Source organism: Eutrigla gurnardus, assembly GCF_963514095.1.
Source record: "Eutrigla gurnardus genome assembly, chromosome: 8".
In the NCBI taxonomy this organism is placed as follows: domain Eukaryota; kingdom Metazoa; phylum Chordata; class Actinopteri; order Perciformes; family Triglidae; genus Eutrigla; species Eutrigla gurnardus.
This window is the reverse complement of record NC_139922.1, coordinates 22,828,664-22,852,580: the sequence shown is the minus strand read 5'-3', so window position 1 is coordinate 22,852,580 and position 23,917 is coordinate 22,828,664. Positions and strand designations below refer to the sequence as shown.

Here is a 23,917-nt window from a genome sequence, read left to right as displayed (position 1 = left end):
CTGATCCAAGAGCTGTGGTATTTCTCACTTAACACGCAATCATTCAAATGTGTGGGTTTCGGTACATTATAACATAGATATGATATACATTCAAAAGAAGTGAGAAAATGACTGAATACTTCTTCGCCACAAACGGCATGAGTCATGGTCTGTCAAAAGAAACAAACTGTGGCTTTAAGACGACTTCCGGTCCTCGGTCACACCTTGATTGTAGTTTTCCTACTGCAGATGAGTGCAGCATGTTCCATCTCGTCTGCTCGCTTGACGTCAGCAGAGAGCGCGGTGGTTGGGAGTGCTATTACTCACTCTGTTTAAGTTGCATTCCTGTACAGCACGTACGAGTGCCTGCCTCTTATTTCCCAAACAGGAAGTTCCAGCCAAGACTGTTGCCAAATCATCTGTAGTACATCAGTGTGGTGGAGTTTACTCAAGCAGTGTGTGTGTCAAGACATGTTTTTCCTTCCTTCAGCGTCCGCTGTTTATCATTGTTGTGGTCTTTCACACTCAAATGAACCTAAATTAATTATTGGGCTTTCTTTGATAGAACACTTTGGACATCAACATAAAAAAAGGGAAACAAAGAATCTGTGTTGAGAGTAATGCCTGTGGTGAGAGTGTTCAGAATAGATGTTAGAATTAGGTACTTTAGTAGTATTTTCATGAAAAAATATGATTCGTGTATTAGTTCAAATTAGTTGGACGCAATATTTGTGGCATGCGGCATCACGATCCCCTTAAAAAGCAGAGGTGTGTGTGTTCTGCCCATAGAGGAACACTCCCGACTCCCTTTTACTGTAAATATAAGTAATTAAGCAATTACAAGAACTGATGAGCCAAGCCAGGTTTAATATGGACAACAGAATACAGGCTGAGGCTCCTTACTCACGAGTGAGGCAGGCTAGGAACAAGCCAGCTTTATAGTCCAATCCCGCCACCTGGTGGTGGCTTTGAGGCACTTCAATCAGACCCTCTGGGAGCAGTTATCAGTACTCACAATTGTGTAAAAGTACTCTTTTACATTAATAAAATTATCAATACCATAGTGTAACAATACTATGTTATGAGTAAATGTCCTGTATTCAAAAATCATCATGATGCATAATCGCCCATTTCAGATCTTAATATATGATAATATATCATCATTTATAAGTTGATCTATAATTTGTATTAACAATCCGAACCTGCATAGTCAACTAAATGTCATTTAAAAGCATGAAGTGGCATAAAATGGAAATCCTCATGTGAAGTACAAGTACTCCAGAAATGTACAGTTCTTAAGTAAATGTACTTACTTACTTTCCACCACACTATAGGAAATGTCAGCTGGTGTCGGCTCCAGTAAAGCCCCGAACAGCCTTGAACCAAAAGTACTTCTCTGATACAGTTGGATGTAAATCCAGTAGGTAGACCGGTAGACCCTTAAGTCAGAACCAAAAACCCAGATGGAAACAACTTCTTAATAACTGCACCTAAATTGTTCCTTTTCTCCACCTTATGCATTTTGAATCATCTCTGGGCTTGAAAGATCCCATTATAAGTACACTTGCCATGCTTTCCTATATACATTATTAACAGTAGCAGCAACAGGTCTAATTTAAATAATACAAATTATTATTTAAATTAGGAAAAACAATTTTTTAAAGTTTTTTGATTCACGCAGTTTGTGATAATGAAGTGGTTTGGTTAGATAATTATTAAAACTTGTGATGACAAACTCAAAAGTGAACTTCATGGGGTCACTTTTAGGGGGACGACACAGCTTGTTCTCTGTATAATTAATGTTCTGAAAATATTGTGTTTCAGTAGATACATCAGCCTTCTGTATTCATATCAATGATCTGACAATGAGATAAAAAAACAGTAGACTTTGTTTTGTTTTTTATTTAAAAAGGAAAACAACAAATGTAAATAAAAAAATACATGTTTCTGAGCACAGCATAAGTAGAAAAACAGGAAAACCTGGTGCGATGGCTGCACAGGTGCTGAGATTTAATCCTTTGCTAAAGCAGAACAAAAAAATGACTCAGCACACTGAAACCTGATTTGAAAAAAATATATATATCTAATAAGGGTGCGTCCTTGTTGAGGACGTTTACATTCTAAAGAAAAGTACAGCTGTCGGACTCATGTACTGAACTTTGTCGAGTCACAAAAGGTAAACTGAATGCTAGCAGCTTAGCTAATCTCTTTTTATGACAAACCTGTTGATTCACAAATGCAGCATGCTAAAATGAAAAAAAAAAAAAACGCTTAAATCATACAAAACAATATTGCCAGCTCAGGGCCATGCCATTATACCAAGGTGCATGACTACAGTGTATTGTTTTCATCCCTGTGCTGGTGTATGTTTTTTTTTTTTTTTTTTTTTTGGTTTGTTCAAAATCCCTGGTTCCCTGTTCAAACTCAAAGGAGTCCGATAAAGTAAAGGGTGACACAATTTTAAGTATTTGTATTGCTGGCGAAAGGAGTTGGGTGTTGGCTACTTTGTGTCTCAATAAGCTGGCATTCTTGTGTGGAACCGAGCACACATTACAATACGAACAATTGCATTCAGGTTATGGTACACATTCTCTTGGAATGAAAAGTATCCTCGTGTTGTTATTACACTGTGACTGCAAAGACGTTCTCCCAAACACTCGACAGAGCAAAAGCCAGGTGTTATAATCTTTTTCTTTCTTCTTTTAAATCTCAAGACCCAGTAGCTCACCTGGTACCTGTCTCAAACCGGTGGTCCTTAGCTGCTCTCTCTACCCCCTTCCCTGACCATCTCTATCACTATCCAGTGAAGGCAAAAAGCCCCAAAAAACCTCAAGATTTTCATGTCAATTTGATAACGCCAGGCAAACGGATATATATATATATATATATCACTCCCTGCACCATTTTGTTTTTTTAAAAAGACTTTTCTGTGTCACTGTCGAGCCACCAGGGAGAGAAAACGCAGAGGGAATGGATTACTAGGAGGCAACTCAGTCTACATCTCACATTTGACGTACTGTAAATGTTATATTAATATTTCTCACTGAGTAGATATAACTCAAGCATCAGTAGAAAGCTCCGCTAGCTACCACTCGCTCAAATGTACATACACAAACACACAAAAACACGCACACATACCGCGTGCACTCAACTAGCATGCCTCCTGCAGACCGACACGAGGCACCAGCGAGGACAGATAATTCAATGCCCACCCAGCATGCATCTCTTATCTAGTGGGAACAGGGTTGCTTCCCCTCTTACTTTCACATACTTCACCTTACTGTTGGGTTTAATAGTGACCCACGAAAAGAAAAATATATTTTTAAAAAGTGTCTCCCTTACTGGCATATTTTCAGACTGGCTGGTCAAAAATCTGGCTCTATGATTTCTGATCATCCGTGCATGCAAAAGAAAGAAAAGCTGAAGGAAGGAGAAAAAAAAGTGAAATCCAAACGGACACCATAGTAAGGGTTGAAATGGAAGAACACGTACAAGTGTCATTTGGTAAATAAGAGAGGAGAACGGGCTGACAGGCCATTCCTCCTTGTGAACAGAACAGGAGAGTTAAAACAAAACCCATTTCCTCAACGGACACGTGTCGTCTGTCGAGTCTGCGTTTAAGTCGACACACGTGCGTGTTTGGGGATGTGACACCTGAAAAACTGAGGCCCTGAGCATCCGTGATGACATACTGAAAGAACGTTTGGTTGGGTAATGAGGATTGGCAGCCTGTTTTTCCAGACAAGCCATTCCCCTTTTGCACTGCCTTTGTAAAATAAACGAGTGAACCTAAATCTGCTGCAGTTAAAATACTCCGCTCACTCGTGGAGCAAACCCAAAGTCAAAGCAGGCTAATTGGCCTGCCTTGTCCACTTTGCAACATTAGCAGTGAGAGGGAGGAACAAAAACAAAAAAGGAGGAAAGACAAGCATCAGTGGAAACAGGCTCGATAACAGACATAAGCACTGAGAGCCAGCGCTGTGCCCAGGCACACGTTGGTTAGTAGAGGGGACCAGGTCCCCGGCACAGGAGAGCTTTCCTTTAGCTGCTCGGCTGCCTCGGACAACGGCTCCTCCCTCTCCTGCTGCTGGGATTTTGTTGGAGCTTTGGAGTTAAGATCTCTGGTTCCCATGTGGTCATCGAGCGGCTCAGCGCCGTCGGGAGGAGGCTGCGGTTCAGCGATGTTCCTCTTTCGCAGCTCAGGCTCTAGTGAGGACCTAAGTGGAGGAGAGCATTTAATGTAAGCCAAGCAATTCGGTTCAAGAACCTAATTCTTTAAAAACCAAAATCTAAAATCTTTACCCCAGACTGTGGATCTCCATCTGTTGGATAATCTCATCATCATTTCCGGGGAAAAAGGATGGCTCAACTTTGCCGTTGTGAGGGTCTCTGGGAGGAGGAAGAGGAGGCGGAGGGGTGAACTCTGGAGGATCATCTTCCTCGTTTGAGAGCTCTTTCCAGGACTCCTTGAGAAAAAAAAACAAAATCCGTTTATTCGCAAAAATACTTGCATAAAAACAACACGTACTTAATATTATAGCCATTTGTCGAGTTTAGAACCTGAAAGACGTTAACTGAGGGAAGTTTGATCCGACTAGAGAGGAAAGACTTGCCTGCAGAGATGTATCTCCCTTGATGTATTTGGCACCTTCAATAACAGCAAGGTAGGAGAATCGAAGTTGATCTGCGGTCTGAATCAAGCCCATGCGGTAGCGCCGCATCTCCAGCAGCACGTCACGGATGCTCACTGAAGACGGGTCCTTACGGGTGGACATCTACATAATACAGCAGAAACATTGAAGAGACATAAGAGTCTTGGAGTTTTCCCTGCAGAATTCTACAGCGCAAGAACCAGACGAGCTACTCTCTCCATTACAGGGTTGCTTGTAACAGCGATCAAGGAATTTAGCGTTTTGCTATTTTGGCAGACAGACGGGACAGATAGGACGTCATCGTTTCTAAACGGCAGAGCTCTGTACGAACCAATAAGAAGCAGGTGTCCACAAGACAAAAGGTCCCCGAGCGTCCGATGCCAGCACTGCAGTGGACCACCACCGGTCCCTGGTCTGAGTTCAGACAACCCGACTCCCGCACCTTGAACAGGAAGTTGAGGAAGGAGGCAGGAGACTCTGGCACCCCAAAGTCAGGCCAGGTGGTGTAATGAAAATGTAAAACCTCACGAGTCTCTTGAGTCTGTCGAGGAAGATGATGCAAAGAAGAATTAGAAGACCAAAGAAGGGACCAGGACACGCAGGCGTGGAGTATCAAAAGACTGAAACCACGTCTACTTACAGACAAATTTTCCAACTCCAGCTGACGGACTGTGTAGTAAGATTTGATGTCTTCTGAGATGAAGGTGAGCTTGAAATTGGTATCTTCAAAGATAGCTTCTTTCTCCTCTTTATGTGGCCAATACTGGGCACATTTGACCTAAAACAAAAAAAAAAGGTGCACATTACACACAACGGAAAGAGAAAAGCAGTGACGATCGAGTTGTACTGGGAGGAAAGAAGCCACTGCTTACAGATCCTTTCTCTATGACTCGGTTCAGCATCAGCACGCCGCGGCTCCTCTGCTCCCACACCATCTCCCAGAAGTTGCCGCATGTATTTGGAAGGGGTCCCTGGAAAAAAAAACGGGATGACTGCTGTGTTAGAAGAGTGGATTTGATTCCAAACTAAACAAAAACAGCATGTCTATTTAAAGATCTTGGCATGGCGTTTCTTATTGTTGAGCATGCTGTTCTTAAAAAGGGGGAGTGCTTCAGTCGAGACGGATGAATGGAAATCTCCGGTCTACTTTCTTAATCGCCCGTGCTCATCTGAGTCACGCAGCAACCAGCTCCGTGAGCAGCAGCGGCGAGGGATTTGTGGACTTTATTAAACCCGTACGTTACTAGACAGTTTGCAAGTTTATTCGGCACACCTACACTAACTCTAACCCTTCGTGAAGGTTATGATGTCCAGTTTGTGTTCAAACTTTATGATAATTATGTAAGATATAGTTTGTGGTGCTAGAGTTGTACTGACTGGTGTTTCTGTTATTTTTTGTCCACCTTATAGTTATCGACGCAGGCAGGCTAAATCTCTTTTCCCCTCTGTGTTTATTGGAAGAATCCACCCAGCGATGTCTCCCGGTGTATTCATCACAACACAGGTAGTACTCCCACCCACTCCCTGGCTCATTACACAATACTTGCATCATGCTTGTTCATAGGTATGAATAAATAAACCAGTATTGTATAATAACAGGTATTGATTCCATGTAAGGGTGGATCTCGCTTACCTGAGTGAGGATATATTTCCTCTGTGCCTCCTCTACGGTTATTAGGCTGGCATTGATGTAGTCATTCGTACCCAGCTGCAGACATATTCTGCTGTGGTCAACTGAGGAGTAGACAGAAAAAAACAACATGAAATTAAGATTGCGTGTTTTTGATGTGTCACAACCCTCATGTGTCACATGTGACGAGTCCGTCTCCGGACAAAAGGCACGTGTTAGTGGTTTGATACCCCACATGGTTGAGGTCAACCGTTCTTCATATATATCCACTGAACCATATTTCAGTGAAAAGTTTCGGGTTACTAATTTCCACACACTCGGTGACACATACACAGGAACTATTTGCATAGCTTATTTAGTGTGAAAAAGAGGAAACCACATAGTTCAGCTGGTGGATGTGACAAAGTTGAATTATGATTCATATCAAACGCTGACTTTGCCAAATCGTTATTCTTGAAGACACATCTGTAGTTAAAAGCAGTGCGTCGGCGAGCATAGCTGAACATAATGACAATTAAATTGACTTATATTTTGCCTTTTTTTAGACAATGTTTAGCACGAGTTAAAGAATAAAATGTATCATTAGAAGGGATTTTTATTTGATCAAACTCTTAATGTGAAATTACTACTGAGATATTTACTCATGGATGATCTGAGGATACAACTAACTTCTTTATAGGGTTTTATATTTTTCTGACCATATTGTTGGTTTAACGTTGTGAGGACAAATGTGGTCCCACAGTCTCTTTTCCCTGCCGTTTTCTTACAACTTTACTTTATGATAATGCATTTTATCATTTGTTGGCAGTGTCTACTTGTGTCAGGAACACGGGTGTTAGCCGGCTGTTGAGCTAGCCCCGGCACATTAACACTGACGCAGTTGTTTTTAAGCAAAGATGTACCATCACCTTTAATAACAACATTAATAAAGTCACGGTAATACATTTGCAGCTCTTGAAAAGAGATCAAAAGTTATGAATTGGAAGTATTGTTTCTATTTCTTCGCTCTTCATCTTCAATGATATGTTGTGGTTTCTTTCTTTCGACAAATGTACTTATTGTAATTCACTTTTGACAAAAGCGTCTGCTAAATTCCCTAGATGTAAGTGGGAGTCACATCCTTTATGACGTCCATCCACAGTGATGCAACTCTCAGCCTATTGCGTAATACTCACAATAGTTATGTGAGCATGCCAGCTTACTACTGGCATGCTCATATAACATCCAATTGTGGAAGACTCATTGATGCTGCTGTGACTGCAAATAAGTTACCACTGGCTGATGTTTGAACATTAAAATGAGCGTTTCTGAGCCGTCATCACCTTAAATTAACGTTTTAAAACATTTACAAACGTGTCCGTCCGGTGCAAACAGTCAGATAAAAAGGGCAACTTACATGGGCTAACATCTCTGTAACGATTCCGATTCTTGTTTTCAGGTAATTTGGCAACTTTGCAAGGGAGTTCACATGACTGCTGGCGGATCTCCTGTGACACAATAAAAAAAAATGTATGTTAACATTGGATTGACATGACATTAAAGGTGTGATGTGACAGGGATGGTGCAGTATGTGTCCATGACTGTTAGATGCTGAATATAAAGCATCTTGAGGGGGCTGATCCTTCCTTTATGTCATTCTGTTGAAACTCTTATTAATTCTGTTAACTCCTAAAAGTGTCATACTGGTGTGAGCGGACGCAGTGGGGTGTTGAACACTTTAGGCCAATATTTGTAAGCCAATATGAAAGGTGTTACTCCTCTGCATTTACTGGATTACATGAGTTACTTTGCAGACTCACATATTATAGGTAATGCTACACATCAGTACTTAAAATTAGTGATGCTTACACATTAATGCGATAATAATTATAATCCAGTGATATATTATTCTTAAAATGAGTACTTTAGCACTGTATGTGTATTCTGATGCCAATACTTTTGTACTTTTACACAAGTACGACTAAGAATGCAGGACTTTTACTGCAACACGGTCGTCCTACACTGCGGTATTACTGCTTTTATTCAAGCAAAAATACTTCAGTACTACTTGCAACACTGACCAAATGTACAATCCGTGTATACATCGGTAATAAACAGTTTGCTGGGTGGGTGGTGGTGGTGGTGGCGCTTGCGGGCAGACATCAATCATCTGATTGATCCGAGCAGGCGGAACACAGGCTGAACTAAAAACTGGACAATAAGTACGTTTAATGGTAGCTACGGTTGCAGTACGTGTGCGTTAGCTGTCGTTCGGCCTAAAAAGGGGCCGCTTTTAGGCCACTTCCACCTCGGCTGTGCCGGAGAGCTCCTACCTGGTAGATGGCGTTCCAACTCCCGTTTTCATCGATTTCCCGAAACTCGGCTTCCATTGCTGACAGTCCAGCTGCCACTCCTTCTTCTACTTCTTCTTCTTCTTCCCCCAGATATGAACAACCGCAGTTCCCCCGGCGATTCAACAACCTGTACTCTTTAACAGTGTACCGCAATAGGAGCCGACTGTTCCTTCTATATCCTGTAATTCTCAGTAGGGCAGCGTAGATTACCGTGTTACCTCTCTCGGCCTGGTGTTAGCGGAAACACGCCGCTGGCTCCTCCTACACGGTGTAGCCGCCGTTCTCCGGGTGGCTAAAAAAAAAAAGAGTAAAATGTGTGTGTTTTGTGTTTTCAAAGAGATCATAAATAGCTCCGGCTTCTCCGGGTGTGAGTCTGGATTTAAGTGTCCTTATCACGGCGGAATTGTGTGACTTAATTCGTCAGAAACAGCCACTTAACCATTCTAACGGCAGCTGTACAGACAGGCCAGCGAGGACGCGCGGAAGGCATCTTGTGTGTCTGGGAGCGTGACCGAGCGTGACGCGTCCGGTCCGCGGGACGCGCGCACGCACTCACGTAATGGTCTGTTTACGTCCAATCTGTGTGGAGAGTCTCTCGCTGCTGTGACCTGCTGCAGTTTTAGTCAACGAACGATTCTAGCTGGTTAAACACTCGCCGTGCGGATGATATGACATCCTTCTCGACTTTCTAGACACATGTGTCTACGGGGAGTCGGCGCGTAGTGTGACCCGTCAGAGGTCACCATGGATTAGCTGTAGTTCAGTGGCTTTTCTCCAGGCAGTGTGACTGACAGCAGGAACCTGGGACAAGGGACTTTGGTGCTACTAACGTTAGCTAGCAACGCAATTTAGCTAGCTTTTTTGAATCAGCTTTACAGCTGCGACAGGTATTTTGCAAATCCTTGCCAAGTTCTTCTGTGTGTGTCGCTTCGTGTGTTGTCCTCCTCTGGCCACCAGCTCACTTTATATGCCCGTGTCTTCCTAGTTGTTGTCTAAGCGTTGGCGTTAGCCCCTCAGCTGTCGTTGGCTGCTGCTTGCTAATGTGTAGCTATAGTTATTGCCTCCCAGTGGTGGAAAAAGTATTCAAATCTTTTAACGGTAAGTTGCATTAGCAATACCACAGTGCAACATTATGCAAGTCCTGCATTAAAAAAAAAAAAAAAGTCACTAAAGTAACACTAAATTATCACGCAATGTATTTTTATGCATCCACATTGAAAATCCTGTTACTGAAGAAATGACATTTCTTCTTAGTTTTCCATTTGATTTTGCATGAACAATCTTAATCTTCTCATTACAGATATCAGACAATTACCTAAATTAGTATAAAGTATAATGTTATCATCTGAAATGAAGAGGAATTTTCACAATACGACACACGTTAAGCACCAATACCTTGAAATTGTACTTCAGTTTCATTACTTTGCATCTTTGTTTCTCAGGCTTTCCAACTTATCACACCGGAACTTTCCATTATTTCTGTGAGCATGCAACACAAGCTTGAATCTCTCAACACTGCATGCCCATTAATGCATCTTACTCGCTAAAGGATGACATTGTAAGTGCTTGCATGTACACATTTCTTTGTGATGGGTGACTATAAAACAAAAAAAAACATGTCCTGACCATTGTTCTCAACAACGCTTGTCTATCTATCTTTAGATTCCTGGAGTAGTTTGAGATCCTTGAGAGAGTCTCAAGGCAGCATGGCTCCCAAAGACATTATGACCAACTCCCACGCCAAATCCATCCTCAATGCCATGAACTCCCTTCGCAAGAGCAACACACTCTGTGACATCACTCTGAGGGTGGAGAACACAGATTTTCCAGCACACCGGATTGTGTTGGCCGCCTGCAGTGACTACTTCTGTGCCATGTTCACCAGTGAGGTACTACTAAAAGTGTTGGAGTGCTCAGAAACATTTATACAGAGCTTGATAGAATAACTGAGGAGGGATCCCTCTCCCAGGAGAGACAGATGTTGTGGGCACAGAATAGATCAACAAGTAAAATTACAGTTTAGACTATTCGAGTCACAAAAGTATAAACAGTAAACAAATAATAAGGCCGTGTTTGACTCCTAAAAATACACAATTATAGATAATGCTTAATACTGATGACTAATCCTCCCGTCTCTGTTTTTGTGGCCCTTCAGCTTGCAGAGAAGGGGAAATCTTTTGTCGACATTCAGGGGCTCACTGCAGCGACTATGGAGATCCTGCTGGACTTTGTGTACACAGAGACGGTGCTCGTCACAGTGGAGAATGTGCAAGAACTGCTTCCTGCAGCATGCTTGCTGCAGCTCAAAGGTAAGTCTGGGCGTGCCTGCCGAACCTTTATTTCAAAAGTGTATGCTTAAGCAAGCTGATGCCAACGTGAGTGTGGACAGAAGGTATCTGCGGGCCATGACAAGTTTTAAAGGCCTTTAATTGATTTTTCAAAATGGTATTAGAAGGTCTCTATTTCAATTTGCAAAGGGCATGGGACATGGCACCACTTTGCAAATGAAATGCCTTCAGCATTTCCAAATCAAGAGTTGCTGAATGTCATGTCTGTCGAGATTTGCCTGAATCTGAATGATTTGCACGTATTGGTGCCGTTCTATCGATTCTAAAATTATCGAATTGAACTTTCAATATCGACCTTCAAAGTGAAATGCATAATGGCTGGTTCTCTATGTGCTTTTTTTATCTTTTACTTTTATAAAAAGTGTGTGTGTGTGTGTGTGTGTGTGTGTGTGTGTGTGTGTCTGTGTGTGTACACACCTCTCTTTGTTTTCCTCAGGGGTAAAAAGAGCATGTTGTGATTTTTTGGAGAGTCAGCTCGACCCCACCAACTGCCTTGGCATTCGCGACTTTGCTGAAACACACAACTGCCTCGACCTGATGCAGGCAGCCGAGCTCTTCTCCCAGAAGCATTTCTCCGAGGTGGTTCAACACGAGGAGTTCATGCTCCTCGGTCAGACAGAAGTTGAAAAGCTCATAAAATGTGATGAAATCCAGGTAAGAAAAGTGGATGTTGTGAGGTTTTAAGCCTCATTGTCATTTGGATAACTAACATCTTATTTGATATGCCTGAAACCATAATGATATAAGCAGTAAGTGTAATGGTTAGCATTGGTGTCTGAAAAGAAACTTGACTAAAATGATGTGTCAACTGATGTTCACAGCATTCTTATTGTCTTTTCCCTGAGTGTGAAAAGAGAAAAGCACGTACCAACCTGCTGTAATCTCAGCCAGTGCCCCGCCACCCCCCACCCCCCTTAATTCCACTCACTTTTACGGATTGAGATGACAAAGAAATTGCAGAGAAGAAAACCTGATTTAAGTCTGCCTTTGTGCTCAGGGAATTCCTGTTCCCAACCACACACCTTGCCTTGTGAAAACACGGTTATTATCACACGATGATTTGTAGATCGTCACATTTCTCAAAAGTTCCTTCCTGTCATTTTTGTTGTTTTTAGAATAAAACTAGACATACATGTAAATCAGTCACGCATAAATTCTTAGTCAAACATTGTGTCGTCTTTCTCATGTGAGGTATTTTTGGATTTTTTTCACCTTCAGCATGTTTCACGTAGTTTTCAGCTAATTGTTTAATTAAATATGTGGATTTATGAACCTAAGATGAAGCCGTAACTCTTCTGACTGCACGTAGGTGGATTCGGAGGAGCCTGTGTTTGAAGCCGTGTTAAATTGGGTCAAACACAACCGGAAGGAGCGAGAGCCCTACCTGCCAGACATGCTCGAGTTTGTCCGAATGCCACTCCTGACCCCCCGCTACATCACGGATGTCATCGACGCAGAGGTGAGCCGGTCCGCGCACAGCAGGTTGAGGATTGCGTGTTGAAATATGTATCACACCTACCACCGTAATTACGCACGTTTTGACATGTTCTAGCCCCTCATTCGGTGTAGCCTGCCATGCCGAGACCTTGTCGATGAAGCCAAGAAATTCCACTTAAGACCAGAGTTGAGGAGTGAAATGCAGGGCCCACGCACACAAGCTAGATTAGGTGGGAATCCTTCTTTTAAGTAGCGATTTAATTGTAAGCATGTCTCCTGTATACCTGCTTTGTAATCCACACTGATGGTAAAACAAATATTTATGGGTCTTTTCAGGTGCCAAAGAAGTCCTGTTGGTTATAGGCGGGTTTGGCAGTCAGCAATCACCAATAGACATTGTTGAGAAATATGATCCGAAGACACAAGAATGGAGCTCGCTTCCTGTAAGTGTTGAATATTTGAAAAGAGAGCCTCGCGATGTGTTTTTGTGGATTTGACTGATACAAACAGGTGTGTCTTGAGCAGAACATTGCACGGAAAAGGCGTTATGTTGCCACGGTGTCCCTCCACGATCGAGTCTACGTCATCGGAGGCTACGACGGCCGGTCGAGGCTCAGCTCTGTGGAGTGTCTGGACTACACGGCGGATGAGGACGGGGTTTGGTACACCGTAGCCACCATGAATGTGCGTCGCGGCCTCGCTGGAGCCACGACACTCGGAGGTGAGCGTGTTTCGGTTTTCTTCCCAAATCAAATCCCCTCTCAGAACGATGTTAGATGTATAATTGTTTTTGTTCCATCTTATTTGGCTCATGACAGACATGATCTATGTTGCCGGGGGCTTCGATGGCAGTCGGCGTCACACCAGCATGGAGCGATACGACCCGAACATTGACCAGTGGAGCATGCTGGGAGATATGCAGACAGCTCGAGAAGGAGCTGGTCTAGTGGTGGCCAGTGGACTCATATACTGTCTAGGTATGGACTGATAATATTTGATAACTTTGATGTAGGGTCATATTAGGGCTACAATTTCTGATTAATTGCAAATCATTTTCTCAACTAATCTATTAATCGTTTTATCTACAATCCATACTCTCTCCCTTCGGGTTCTTGCAAGCACTTAAAATGCGTTTCTCCATAAATAAAATGTTTTCAGACTTGTCACCGGTAATTCTTGATAGGTGATGCAGTTTACAGTCATTTCTGAGCTATGACACTCACCCTCAGAGCCTCCTGTCAGTTTAATTACAGAATACATTGAGGCTTTGATGGTTGGTTCACTCTGAAAGACACACTATCAGACGAGTTGAAGACACTCGCTGATCTAACAACATTAACCCCACAAACAACCCATAATGCCTTGATACATGTGCTCTCTCCATTCATAAAGAATTTCTGCTGTTGTGAATACGTTCTTTTCAATAATATATGCAAACGTGTTTTTAAACAATTTGTTTGGGTTAAAAAAATGTCAGAAAAAAAGTTAAAACACATTTTGTCTGACCAATACTCCAAAATCTGAAAATATTTAATTTACTATCACATAAGACAAATAAAAGCATAAAATCCAGACAAGTTATATGATAAATGCATTATCAAAATTCTGTAATTCCTGTTGATTGACGTATTGATGATACTTTCCGTGATATTTCCTGATAGGTGGATACGATGGACTAAACATCCTGAATTCAGTGGAGCGGTATGACCCACACACAGGCCACTGGACAAGCGTTACACCCATGGCCACCAAGCGGTCAGGTAGGTAAGAAAACAGAAGGCCCTCAAACATGCTCTGTGTGTGTTACTTGTTCTTTAATCCGAGAGTTTTCTGCTGTTTTTCAGGTGCTGGTGTGGCTTTACTCAATGACCACATCTATGTCGTGGGAGGCTTTGATGGTGTTTCACACCTCGACTCTGTTGAGGTCTACAACATCAGGACAGACTATTGGACCACCGTAGCCAGTATGACGACGCCTCGATGTTACGTAGGAGCAACCGTCCTCAGAGGACGTCTCTACGCCATCGCCGGGTAAGAGAGAATTTCCTAATGTCCTCCTTTCTGTGGAAGCGGCTTGAAGGGATAGGACCCAGAACGACACTCTTATAGCAGCAGGACTATGCTGTAAAGAGTAAGCATAACCCAAGTTCAAAAATGCATCCAGATGTTCAGCCAAAGCTAATGTGGAGGCCAAATGAAGTACAGGTTTATTGCCGAGGGGCTTCTTTCAGCAACTCAACTGACAGGAGGTATCGCTCCACCGCCACTGAGCAACTCTGTCCCGGGTTAACACAAGTGGAGAACGCTCTAAAAACACACACACTCAGACATTAGCTTTGGCTTCAGAATGCATTTTTGCACGGAACAAGGACTGTGGATTTTGTTGCGGAGCGCTGCAAGGAACTGCATTGTCCAATCAAATACAAGCAAGAGCACATTCCTGCCAGATTAGATTGTAAGGTACATTTTTCATTACATTTTATTTATTTAGCATACAATAAGTGCATTCAACCAAGTGGATAAAAGATAAAAGAGGTTTTTTTTTTTCATTTGATGGGTCACCTGATGTTCATTGCGATGATCAGACTCAGAATCGGAAAGGACTTTATTGCCACGTTTTCACATACAAGGAATTTGCCTTGGTGTTCAGTGCACACTATAATTACAAAGAGTCAAACAATAAACAAAGTACTGCAGCCAGGAATATACATTTAAAAAAAAAATTGTTGGGATGATTCACAGAGCATAAAAACAGAAAAAATCATCAAATTTATTATTTGATGTTTCTCCAGTGAGGGGGATAGTAAAAATCAGGGAATTTGGCAGATCCCCCCATGATATGTCTAACTCATATCAGCGTCAGATAAACTTGAATATATTTTTGCAGAAAACAAGCACATCAATGCTTTCAAAGCTCTTGGGAGATCTCTTTGTGGCCAGATGAGTGATTACAGCAGGTAAAAACCTGAATGTTGTGGTTGTTTGTCTCACATCTCTCTCTCTCTCTAGATATGACGGGAACTCTCTCCTCAGCAGTATTGAATGTTACGACCCAGTCATCGACTCCTGGGAGGTCGTCACGTCGATGGCGACGCAGCGGTGCGACGCCGGCGTCTGTGTTCTACGAGAAAAGTGATCTTTGCCAAGAACGAGAACCACAGCAGGAAAAGCAAATAGGAGGACAGGCAGCTAGACTTTTTCTAAAATGCCACTGAAACAGAGCCACACAAAGGGAGATGCTTGTTCGCCAGTATGCAAATAGGTCCTCTAGTTTAAAAACACATAAGAAGAATAGGTGCAGCGGTTGCTGCCTCCTCTACCGGCCGGCCAACCCTTCGACTGTGCGACGGAGACTGGCGGTCGACTTCACCTCAAAAGAGGCCTCCGACGAGCCCATCGCCACTTGCATGACTCTCTTTGGTGGTTCTTGTTGCTGTCGTCACCTGTGAGATTATTTTTTCAGTTTGTCTTCAAAGTGCAATATATTTCTACTCATCCTGAGAAACCAGAACGAGATGGAGTTGGTTTAAGACTCCGGTTGCTGCTATATGCCTTATGACTTTGGCCTACATCAAACCTACATGAACATCCGTGTTGCCTCCCATTTGACTTTGATGACAGTCGCGGTGTTATCGGCTTATTGTCGAGTGTGCTCGTTTTGGCATCCGCGAGGTCATTAACGAGTCAGTAATTCAATCCTTTTTGTAAATCCTTCTGTAAGCATTGCTTTTAGAGTTTAATCACTTTCATACAGAAGGTTTAATACTTATTGTTGCTCTCAAAATATATATTTAGAGATCAATATCGTTTTAGAAAATGACTGAATTGTACCAGTTGACTTTGATTATCTTGTCCCTGAAAAATCACAAAGTAATAAGTATAAGGTGCATGTGATTTTATTCTTTCTTTACCCCGCTGCTTCTGAATCTGGATATGTACTTGTAGGACACAAAGTTCTGACATCATTGTTGCCTGGGAAGTAAATAAACACACTTAGAACTGACACATTTGATCCTCTCAGTCTGTAAACAACTGATCAGTGATGCAGTGAGACAAAACTTTGTATATTCGCTTCACACGTTGTCGTCTGGGTGTGTGGCATCATCATACACATCCACGTGTGACGAATCGTCCAGCAGCTCAAAACAGCAAATTCAACAAACTGTACAAGGTAGACGAGCTCATTTTAATCCCTGTACAACTTGACGTGTCCACTTTAAGATGAGGAAATAGTAAAACCTCCTCACACGCCACCTATCTATCAACCACAAGGTTGGTATTTGTGGTTTTGAGTGTGAAATGTGTTTAAATTGAATGAAAACATTTTCTGTTCCCCTCAGAATAAATTCTAATAAATTTTGTGATCCTCTGACTTTTCATCCGGCGCCATCATCGGCTCAACAACCAGCAGTGATGGCCGGAGGCTTCGCGGTTTCCAGTCACTGCACAGACGACGCAGGAAGGCAAGAACTTCCGGTCGATTTTCAAAATAAAGACACTTTGCAGACTCCTGAATGTATCCCATCACTACATCCACAACTCTTTGATGTCGTCACACCTCAACCAGCTCTAACACTAAAGTACTGTTAATATGTACATGAATGATCATTGACTGGTAGTATAACGATATAACGCTGACCCAGGGCCCATTCTGACAAACAAATACGTTTACTTATGATATTCTGAGTACATTTAGCAATTACTCACGTGAAGTTTTGAATGCCAGACTTTTACGTGTCATTGAGTATTTCTTTGTTATGGTAGAACTACTTAAAAGTCAAATTCTTAGATTACATTAGATTATGCTGCTTGATATTATTATATATATTACTTTTATGTTACCTTACAGATTAACAGTATCATCCAAAGCATATTATCACCTCAGAAAATATGCCACTGTTAAAGACTGAACTACAATGGGCTATATAGACTTAAAATTAAATGTATTAGTAATAACTATGTAATGACACATGAATTAATCATGTTTTCAATTACACACTTTAAAATATTACTAAAGAAATCATGTGTACAGTAAAGAAGTTGGGACTCACTTACGTTCTCAGTTTTCTTTTACTGCATATTGTTAAAAAAAATCATAAAAAGTTGACCTGTTGTGAAATGTAGTGACGATGTGTGTGTGTGTGTGTGTGTGTGTGTGTGTGTGTGTGTGTGTGTGCGTGTGTGTGCGTGTGTGTGTGTGTGTCCGGTGTGTGTGTGTGTGTGTGTCCGGTGTGTGTGTGTGTGTGTGTGTGTGTGTGTGTGTGTGTGTGTGTGTGTGTGTGTGTGTGTGTGTGTGTGTGTGTGTGTGTGTGTGTGTGTGTGTGTGTGTGTGTTACAAACTCCAGAAAAGTGACTCCCAACATTTTGAGAGAGAGAAAGTCATCATCCCTCCCTTTCCTCCCGAAGGCAGACCGAGCCTCGTCAGACAGACAGCAGGTGAGCCTGTCTGCGGGTATAAAGGTGAGCCTGTCTGCGGGTATAAAGGTCTCCTGGCAGCGTTGCGTCGGCGGAGACTCGGTCCTCGTCCCGGATCAGTGCGGAGGAACGACTCGGGTCTGTTCGGAGCCTTGAGGGGAGACAGCAAAACCAGAAGCAACTGTTCATCTGGGGCGGCATGGTGAGCGCATTTCCAGTCCTTAGACATATGGAAACTGTGACATTCAGTAATATGGTTGCATTATTATTCTGTACGTGTTGCACATGAATCTTACCTTTCCTTAATCGGCTGCAGCTTTTGTCTTGAAGGGAAATCTGTGCATGATCTCCCCAAACCTCTGGCTGCATGTATTTAAAAATGAAAATGCAGTTGTTTGTAGGATAAAGGCTCAAATAATATGTTTATGTTTTTTTGTTTTTTGCTCTTCAGTCAGCCAGCCCATCAGAAGAGCCTATTTTTAATGAATACGTTGGATGTATTTATTTATAATAAGTTCAAGTTCCAAACATAAATCCAATCTCTAACAAAAATCACTCAAGGGACAAAACAAAAGAGAGAAAAGAAAATCATTTCGGAGGAAGTTCTCCCTCCAGGGGAAACAAAAATTCTCTACATGTTGAAACATGACTTTGTTTACCCAGAAATGTAAAAACCAACCCAATTACACGGAATAATACAGTTTCTTCTCAGACCGGTTTGCTTTTCTTTTTTTTTTGCACAGAGTGAGTGTATGGAAGCCAAGAAGGGCCATTCTTATTCATGTGGTGCAAATGTATAACTTACAATTAGTTCAGTAGGTTAGTAGTTTATGTTGGTTTAGTCGACTAAATACCTGGAAACTAATGACATGAACTTTGTATTTAGAGCCATTCAGCAAATGTTAGCATGCTAACACGCTAAACAAATATGCTGTACATTAGCTCTGTCTTCTTTGGAAAGTTGAACTTTCCATTTTGACTTTGCGAACCCAAAAAACAAAGTCAACCGACTCCTGAGGGAAATATCTGCCTCTTTAGCTGCTAAATGCTCCACTATGTTCACCAGCTAATCGCTAACTATGTCATTCTGCTGTGTGGAGCTCAGCATGTGGGGTTCAGTGGGGTTTTTATAGCTTTTTCACTGAAAACAGCTGCCTGCTGCAGCTTAAAACAACACTATGAGAGCGGCAACAGTGAACCAGGATGGTAATGTTGCAGGCGAGCAGCTAAACAATTAACTGAGACTCATTATAAAGCTCCGTAAAGCAGAGGGGAGCTGCTCTCTCTCGCTCACATTGCCACACTGTTCTTACATCGTCATTTGATATGTTATTGTTCGAAATACTATTGATTACAGCCACTTTAAATTCAGAGGTATGTAAGTATTCATTAATGATTAAATCAGGAATTAAATTGGGTATTTAATTGCTTTTTAGATTCACATCCTTGTGGCTTTTCTTTGCTTCCATAGATGTGGATTTTATATTATTTTTTAGAAGCAGTTCAAAGAGATCTGATTATTTATCAATGGCAAAGGTAAAGCGAGTGTGATTGGTTGGTTTTGTATTAACTCCAAATGTCCTTTAATTACAGACTTCTTCAACAGGAATGAACATGATTTGATCCTTGAACATTACAGGTGTCTGCTAAACATGTATCAAGTGACAGTGAGTAGGTAACTGTCGCTAACATTTGCATGAACTGATGAAATTACCTTTCCAACAATAGGATTTTTGGATGTGGCATAACTAAAAACATCATGGTAGGAGAAGAAAAAAAAACGATCTCCCTACATGTTTCTTTTCGTGAAAATGTGGGAGAAGCTCCTTATTCATCCTTGTTTGCAAGTGATGGCTGCGTTTACACACCATTCACGTTTTTTGGCATTCGGGAACGTTGAGAAAAATGCCACAAGGATTGTTTAACTTGGTCTCATTTGTGTTTGTCCAGAGAGAGTGCATCTCCATCCACGTGGGCCAGGCAGGCGTCCAGACAGGAAACGCCTGCTGGGAGCTCTTCTGCCTGGAGCACGGCGTCGGCCCCGATGGCGTCTTCCTGGAAAGCCCTGCCGAACCGAACACTCGCGAAGACCCATTCAACACTTTCTTCAACACTGGGAGCTCTGGGCGCCATGTTCCAAGAGCCATCTACGTGGACCTTGAGCCCACTGTGGTCGGTGAGTCGGCCTTTCGTATGTGTTTAATTTCATCCTCCTTATCTGTGTTTCCTTATTACCGTTCCCGCTGTGCTTTTATGTGTGGTCGTTGTGGTGATCACATGGGTGATACAGGTAACTGCTGATGGGAATGCTGGTAACCAAGCAACAAGTGCAGCAGTGACTCCTTTGCCTTTTATGCAATGCTGGCTAACATTTACAGAAGTGTATTGTGTAAATAGCAACGTGCAGAGTGCAGCATTGGATTGGTATTAGCCCCAGTTTACACTAAAGAAAAAAACAAGATGCATACAAGTGAGCCTGCATTTAACATTTCTGTGAGTTTCAGTGAAGCTCCGAACCTAACTAAGTATATTAAAGGTTATATAACTGAATGCATCAATATTCAGTTTGATAAGAGAGTGTAAAAAGACATATAAGGGTTTTTACTCTTCCTGTAACTTCATTCACTTTACTCTTTCATTCATCTTTCTATAGCTTGTTTAATCTTTGAATACTGAAAAAGGATCCGTTTATCCTTTAATCATTTATGTGCAACATATTTTTCCTTGTCAACATTTTAATTTTTCCATTTTTTCACGTATTGGCACATATGTCTAGTGTTATTTATTCATGTATTCAGCTGTATTTTTACTTGTCTGATGAGGTACTACCTTGTGTTAGCTCTGGGACTCCACACTGTAAGACACATTCAAATACAAGGGCTATACTCTTCATCAATCTTCAGATTTTAACAGGGGGGAAAAAAAGTCATGAGTTTGCTGCATCAAGTATGGAACCATCAATAAGTCAAAGATAACATGACCGTGAAGCTGATAAACGGTCTGTTTTAGTGGAAAACATCCACATTTGACACTCACATTGCCGTTGATCTCATTGACCTTTCTGTGTGAAAACCTTTCTCTTCAGATGAAGTAAGAGTTGGAAAGTACAGAGAGCTTTTTCACCCGGAGCAGCTGATCACTGGCAAGGAGGATGCGGCTAACAACTACGCTCGAGGCCATTACACTGTCGGGAAAGAAATTATTGACGCAGTCATGGAGCGTGTTCGTAAAATGGTCAGTAAAACTGACAAAAAAACCTGATTTACAAATCACTGGTAATGAAAGAAAAGAAAAGAAATCTTTGTTTTTATCGGGTGCTGATGAGTGGATGTTGATACCTTTGGGCAATGCTATCTAATTGACAGACATGCCTGGTATACATTTTCTGAATTGAATAAGACATTTTGCCAAACTACTTCTGTTGAAGTCTTCCTGTTCTTGTCCCGATCAGACGGACCAGTGCACTGGCCTGCAGGGGTTCCTCGTCTTTCACAGCTTCGGAGGTGGAACCGGCTCTGGCTTCACCTCCCTGCTGATGGAGCGTCTGTCTCTTGACTACTGCAAGAAATCCAAGCTGGAGTTCGCCGTGTACCCGGCTCCCCACGTGTCCACAGCTGTGGTGGAGCCCTACAACGCCATCCTCACCACCCACACCACCCTGGAGCACTCCGACTGTGCCTTCATGGTGGACAACGAGGCCATCTACGATATCTGTCGTCGCAACATGGACATCGAGAGTCCCAGTTACCTCAATCTCAACAGATTGATGGGTCAAATAGTTTCCTCCATCACGGCCTCCCTTCGTTTCGATGGCGCCCTCAACGTCGACCTGATGGAGTTCCAGACCAACCTGGTCCCGTTCCCGCGCATCCACTTCCCTCTGGTTACGTACTCGCCAATCATCTCTGCTGAGAAGGCTTACCACGAGCAGCTGACTGTGACCGAGATCACGAGCGCCTGCTTCGAGCCGACCAACCAGATGGTGAAATGTGACCCTCGCAACGGCAAATACATGGCGTGCTGCATGCTCTACCGGGGCGATGTCGTGCCGAAGGATGTGAACGCTGCCATCGCGAATATCAAAACCAGGCGCTCCATCCAGTTTGTCGAATGGTGCCCGACCGGCTTCAAGGTCAGTGACACCATGAAAGGTAGGAAGTGCGGCTTGAGATACTCGAGATTCACCTTTCTGATCGTCCTCTTGTCTCAACAGGTCGGCATCAACTACCAACCTCCGACTGCGGTTCCTGGTGGAGACCTGGCCAAGGTCCAGAGGGCTGTGTGCATGCTGAGCAACACCACCGCCATCGCCGAGGCCTGGGCTCGACTCGATCACAAGTTCGACCTCATGTACGCTAAGCGTGCGTTTGTCCACTGGTACGTGGGTGAGGGTATGGAGGAGGGGGAGTTCTCCGAGGCCAGAGAGGACCTGGCCTGTCTTGAAAAGGATTACGAGGAGTTGGGTCACTCAAACCCTGATTCTGAAAATGATGATGAGGACCAAGAATACTGAATCTTGTGAGGCTGTGATGTCCACCCTGCAGTGATTTTATTCAGTCAATAACGATTTCATATCTGTCCTGTATCTTCTTAGCTCCGGATTACCAAATTGATCATCTTTCACCCACTGATGTTTTCATAGTGTTGAGGAAACGCTACTAAAGTTGTATTTGCATTGTGTTTTTGAAATAAAGTTTGTCTGGGTATGAAACTTGTTGGGAATGCAGGATGTTACAGCGGTCCAAGGCGACACCATGTAACCACCACACCCCGTCACAAATACACCCTGGGAACACAAAGTGTGAAAGGTGAGTATATAACATGGAATAAATAGAAAAGGACATACTTCATACTTCATCTAACAAATACAGGATACAGGATTTGTTGGGAGTATAACACACAAAAATCAGCCCAAGACTTATTTCCATCATTGATGTAAAGACAGCATTGATGGAGGATACAAGGCAACAAATTACTGTACTTGTGTACAAGGAAGACTTGAGGTGTCCTACTTTACTTCAGTATTACCATTTGATGCTATTTTATAATTATCCACAACATTTCAGAGCGAAATACTTCACTTCTTGTTCTTGATAGCTATAGTTGCTAGTTACTTTTCAGATAAAATATGATGCACAATTCTACCCAACCCTATATAAAGTAGCCAGATTAGACCAACATTGACAGCAACCAACTAAGTCAATCAATAACGATCCAATAATATTATAAAACAGTGATGAGGGCTATTCTGCATATAGGTACCTTTAACTTTAATACTTTACACTTGTTGCTACGAATAATTTTACTTAAGCCAATATTTTATCTGTGTGATATTGCTTCTTTTACTTTTACTTATTTTTTACTTTAAGTAGGTCATATGATACTTATTACATTTACAAATGAATTAGGATGGTGAGCTCACACTTCCAAGGTTCCCATAAGTTTGGCAACCTTTTTGTTTTGTTTTTGTTGCATGAAATCATCTAACAAAATGCATATGCTTTTTTTTTATAGCAGCAGATGTTATAAAACGACCAGAAACATCCAATCAAACAGCACAGACCGGCTATTTAAACATGTAGTCCCGACAGCCGTGAAGGTGTCACCTGAACATATTCATCCGCGTGTAAAGTGTAAACATTAAACGGTGCACAAAGAAGAGAATTCGTTTCACATTGTTATAGTTTATTATTATTATTTAACAACACGATGCGAGAAATGATTCGTGTGGATGCTTTGTTGCTCTGCTGTGGTGAAGTGGATATCAACACTTAACACTTGGTGAGGATGTTAGGATGCAGCATGTGGAGCAGACGTGCCAGATACTCTCATCATGGAGCATGGTTTATTACTATTTGCAACATTTCATTTTGGAACATCTTTAAGGCTTTGGGCAGTGGTGGAAAGTAGTTCCGCGCATTTACTCAAGTACAAACTCGAAGTGGGACTACTTTACTTGAGTATTCCGATTTTATGCTGCTTTATACTTCTAGTCCATTACATTTCTGAGGGAACTATTGTTCTTTGTACTCCATTCTGTGTTGCAAATTGACATTATTAATTCAAAATTCAAAATCCGACTTAAATTAATTATGATGTGGGCTATTATTATAGATTCAGCCT

General features: G+C 42.1%; 3 protein-coding genes across 4 annotated transcripts; 2 read left to right on the top strand and 1 right to left on the bottom strand.

The window, feature by feature from the left end:
* Window positions 1-1,866: 1,866 nt before the first annotated feature.
* Window positions 1,867-9,064, bottom strand: ptpn1 (protein tyrosine phosphatase non-receptor type 1). Its single transcript, XM_084015004.1, has 9 exons — window positions 8,574-9,064; window positions 7,658-7,748; window positions 6,265-6,365; window positions 5,504-5,602; window positions 5,272-5,409; window positions 4,963-5,172; window positions 4,593-4,754; window positions 4,282-4,445; window positions 1,867-4,196 (listed from the first exon to the last, which is right to left on the bottom strand). Exons 1-9 carry the CDS (start codon window positions 8,628-8,630, stop codon window positions 3,911-3,913), a joined length of 1,308 nt encoding a protein of 435 aa, XP_083871130.1. The 5' UTR covers window positions 8,631-9,064; the 3' UTR covers window positions 1,867-3,910.
* Window positions 9,065-9,189: 125 nt separating this feature from the next.
* On the top strand, window positions 9,190-15,890 carry klhl12 (kelch-like family member 12). 2 transcript variants are annotated; one of them, XM_084014995.1, is made up of 12 exons: window positions 9,190-9,692; window positions 10,257-10,483; window positions 10,750-10,903; window positions 11,379-11,596; window positions 12,252-12,401; window positions 12,495-12,609; window positions 12,716-12,822; window positions 12,905-13,100; window positions 13,198-13,356; window positions 14,041-14,139; window positions 14,224-14,410; window positions 15,389-15,890. In XM_084014995.1, exons 1-12 carry the CDS (start codon window positions 9,635-9,637, stop codon window positions 15,513-15,515), a joined length of 1,797 nt encoding a protein of 598 aa, XP_083871121.1. In that variant the 5' UTR covers window positions 9,190-9,634; the 3' UTR covers window positions 15,516-15,890. The 2 variants fall into 2 exon arrangements, with proteins under 2 accessions (XP_083871121.1, XP_083871122.1); XM_084014996.1 differs by having other exon boundaries at window positions 9,192-9,481.
* Window positions 15,891-17,788: 1,898 nt separating this feature from the next.
* Window positions 17,789-22,506, top strand: tuba5 (tubulin alpha 5). Its single transcript, XM_084015001.1, has 5 exons — window positions 17,789-17,996; window positions 19,745-19,970; window positions 20,880-21,028; window positions 21,246-21,926; window positions 22,008-22,506. Exons 1-5 carry the CDS (start codon window positions 17,994-17,996, stop codon window positions 22,305-22,307), a joined length of 1,359 nt encoding a protein of 452 aa, XP_083871127.1. The 5' UTR covers window positions 17,789-17,993; the 3' UTR covers window positions 22,308-22,506.
* Window positions 22,507-23,917: the final 1,411 nt, after the last annotated feature.

Coding starts and splice junctions, on each gene's coding strand:
- ptpn1 (XM_084015004.1), bottom strand. CDS start 8,630: ATGGAAGCCGAGTTTCGGGAAATCGATGAAAACGGGAGTTGGAACGCC. Junction 5,173..5,271: donor TGGAGTTGGAAAATTTGTCT/GTAAGTAGACGT, acceptor CTTCCTCGACAG/ACTCAAGAGACTCGTGAGGT. Junction 4,755..4,962: donor TGGACACCTGCTTCTTATTG/GTTCGTACAGAG, acceptor TGTATTATGTAG/ATGTCCACCCGTAAGGACCC.
- klhl12 (XM_084014995.1), top strand. CDS start 9,635: ATGTGTAGCTATAGTTATTGCCTCCCAGTGGTGGAAAAAGTATTCAAA. Junction 13,101..13,197: donor TGGAGCCACGACACTCGGAG/GTGAGCGTGTTT, acceptor GGCTCATGACAG/ACATGATCTATGTTGCCGGG. Junction 13,357..14,040: donor TGGACTCATATACTGTCTAG/GTATGGACTGAT, acceptor ATTTCCTGATAG/GTGGATACGATGGACTAAAC.
- tuba5 (XM_084015001.1), top strand. Junction 19,971..20,879: donor CCTTGAGCCCACTGTGGTCG/GTGAGTCGGCCT, acceptor CTTTCTCTTCAG/ATGAAGTAAGAGTTGGAAAG. Junction 21,927..22,007: donor GGTGCCCGACCGGCTTCAAG/GTCAGTGACACC, acceptor TTGTCTCAACAG/GTCGGCATCAACTACCAACC.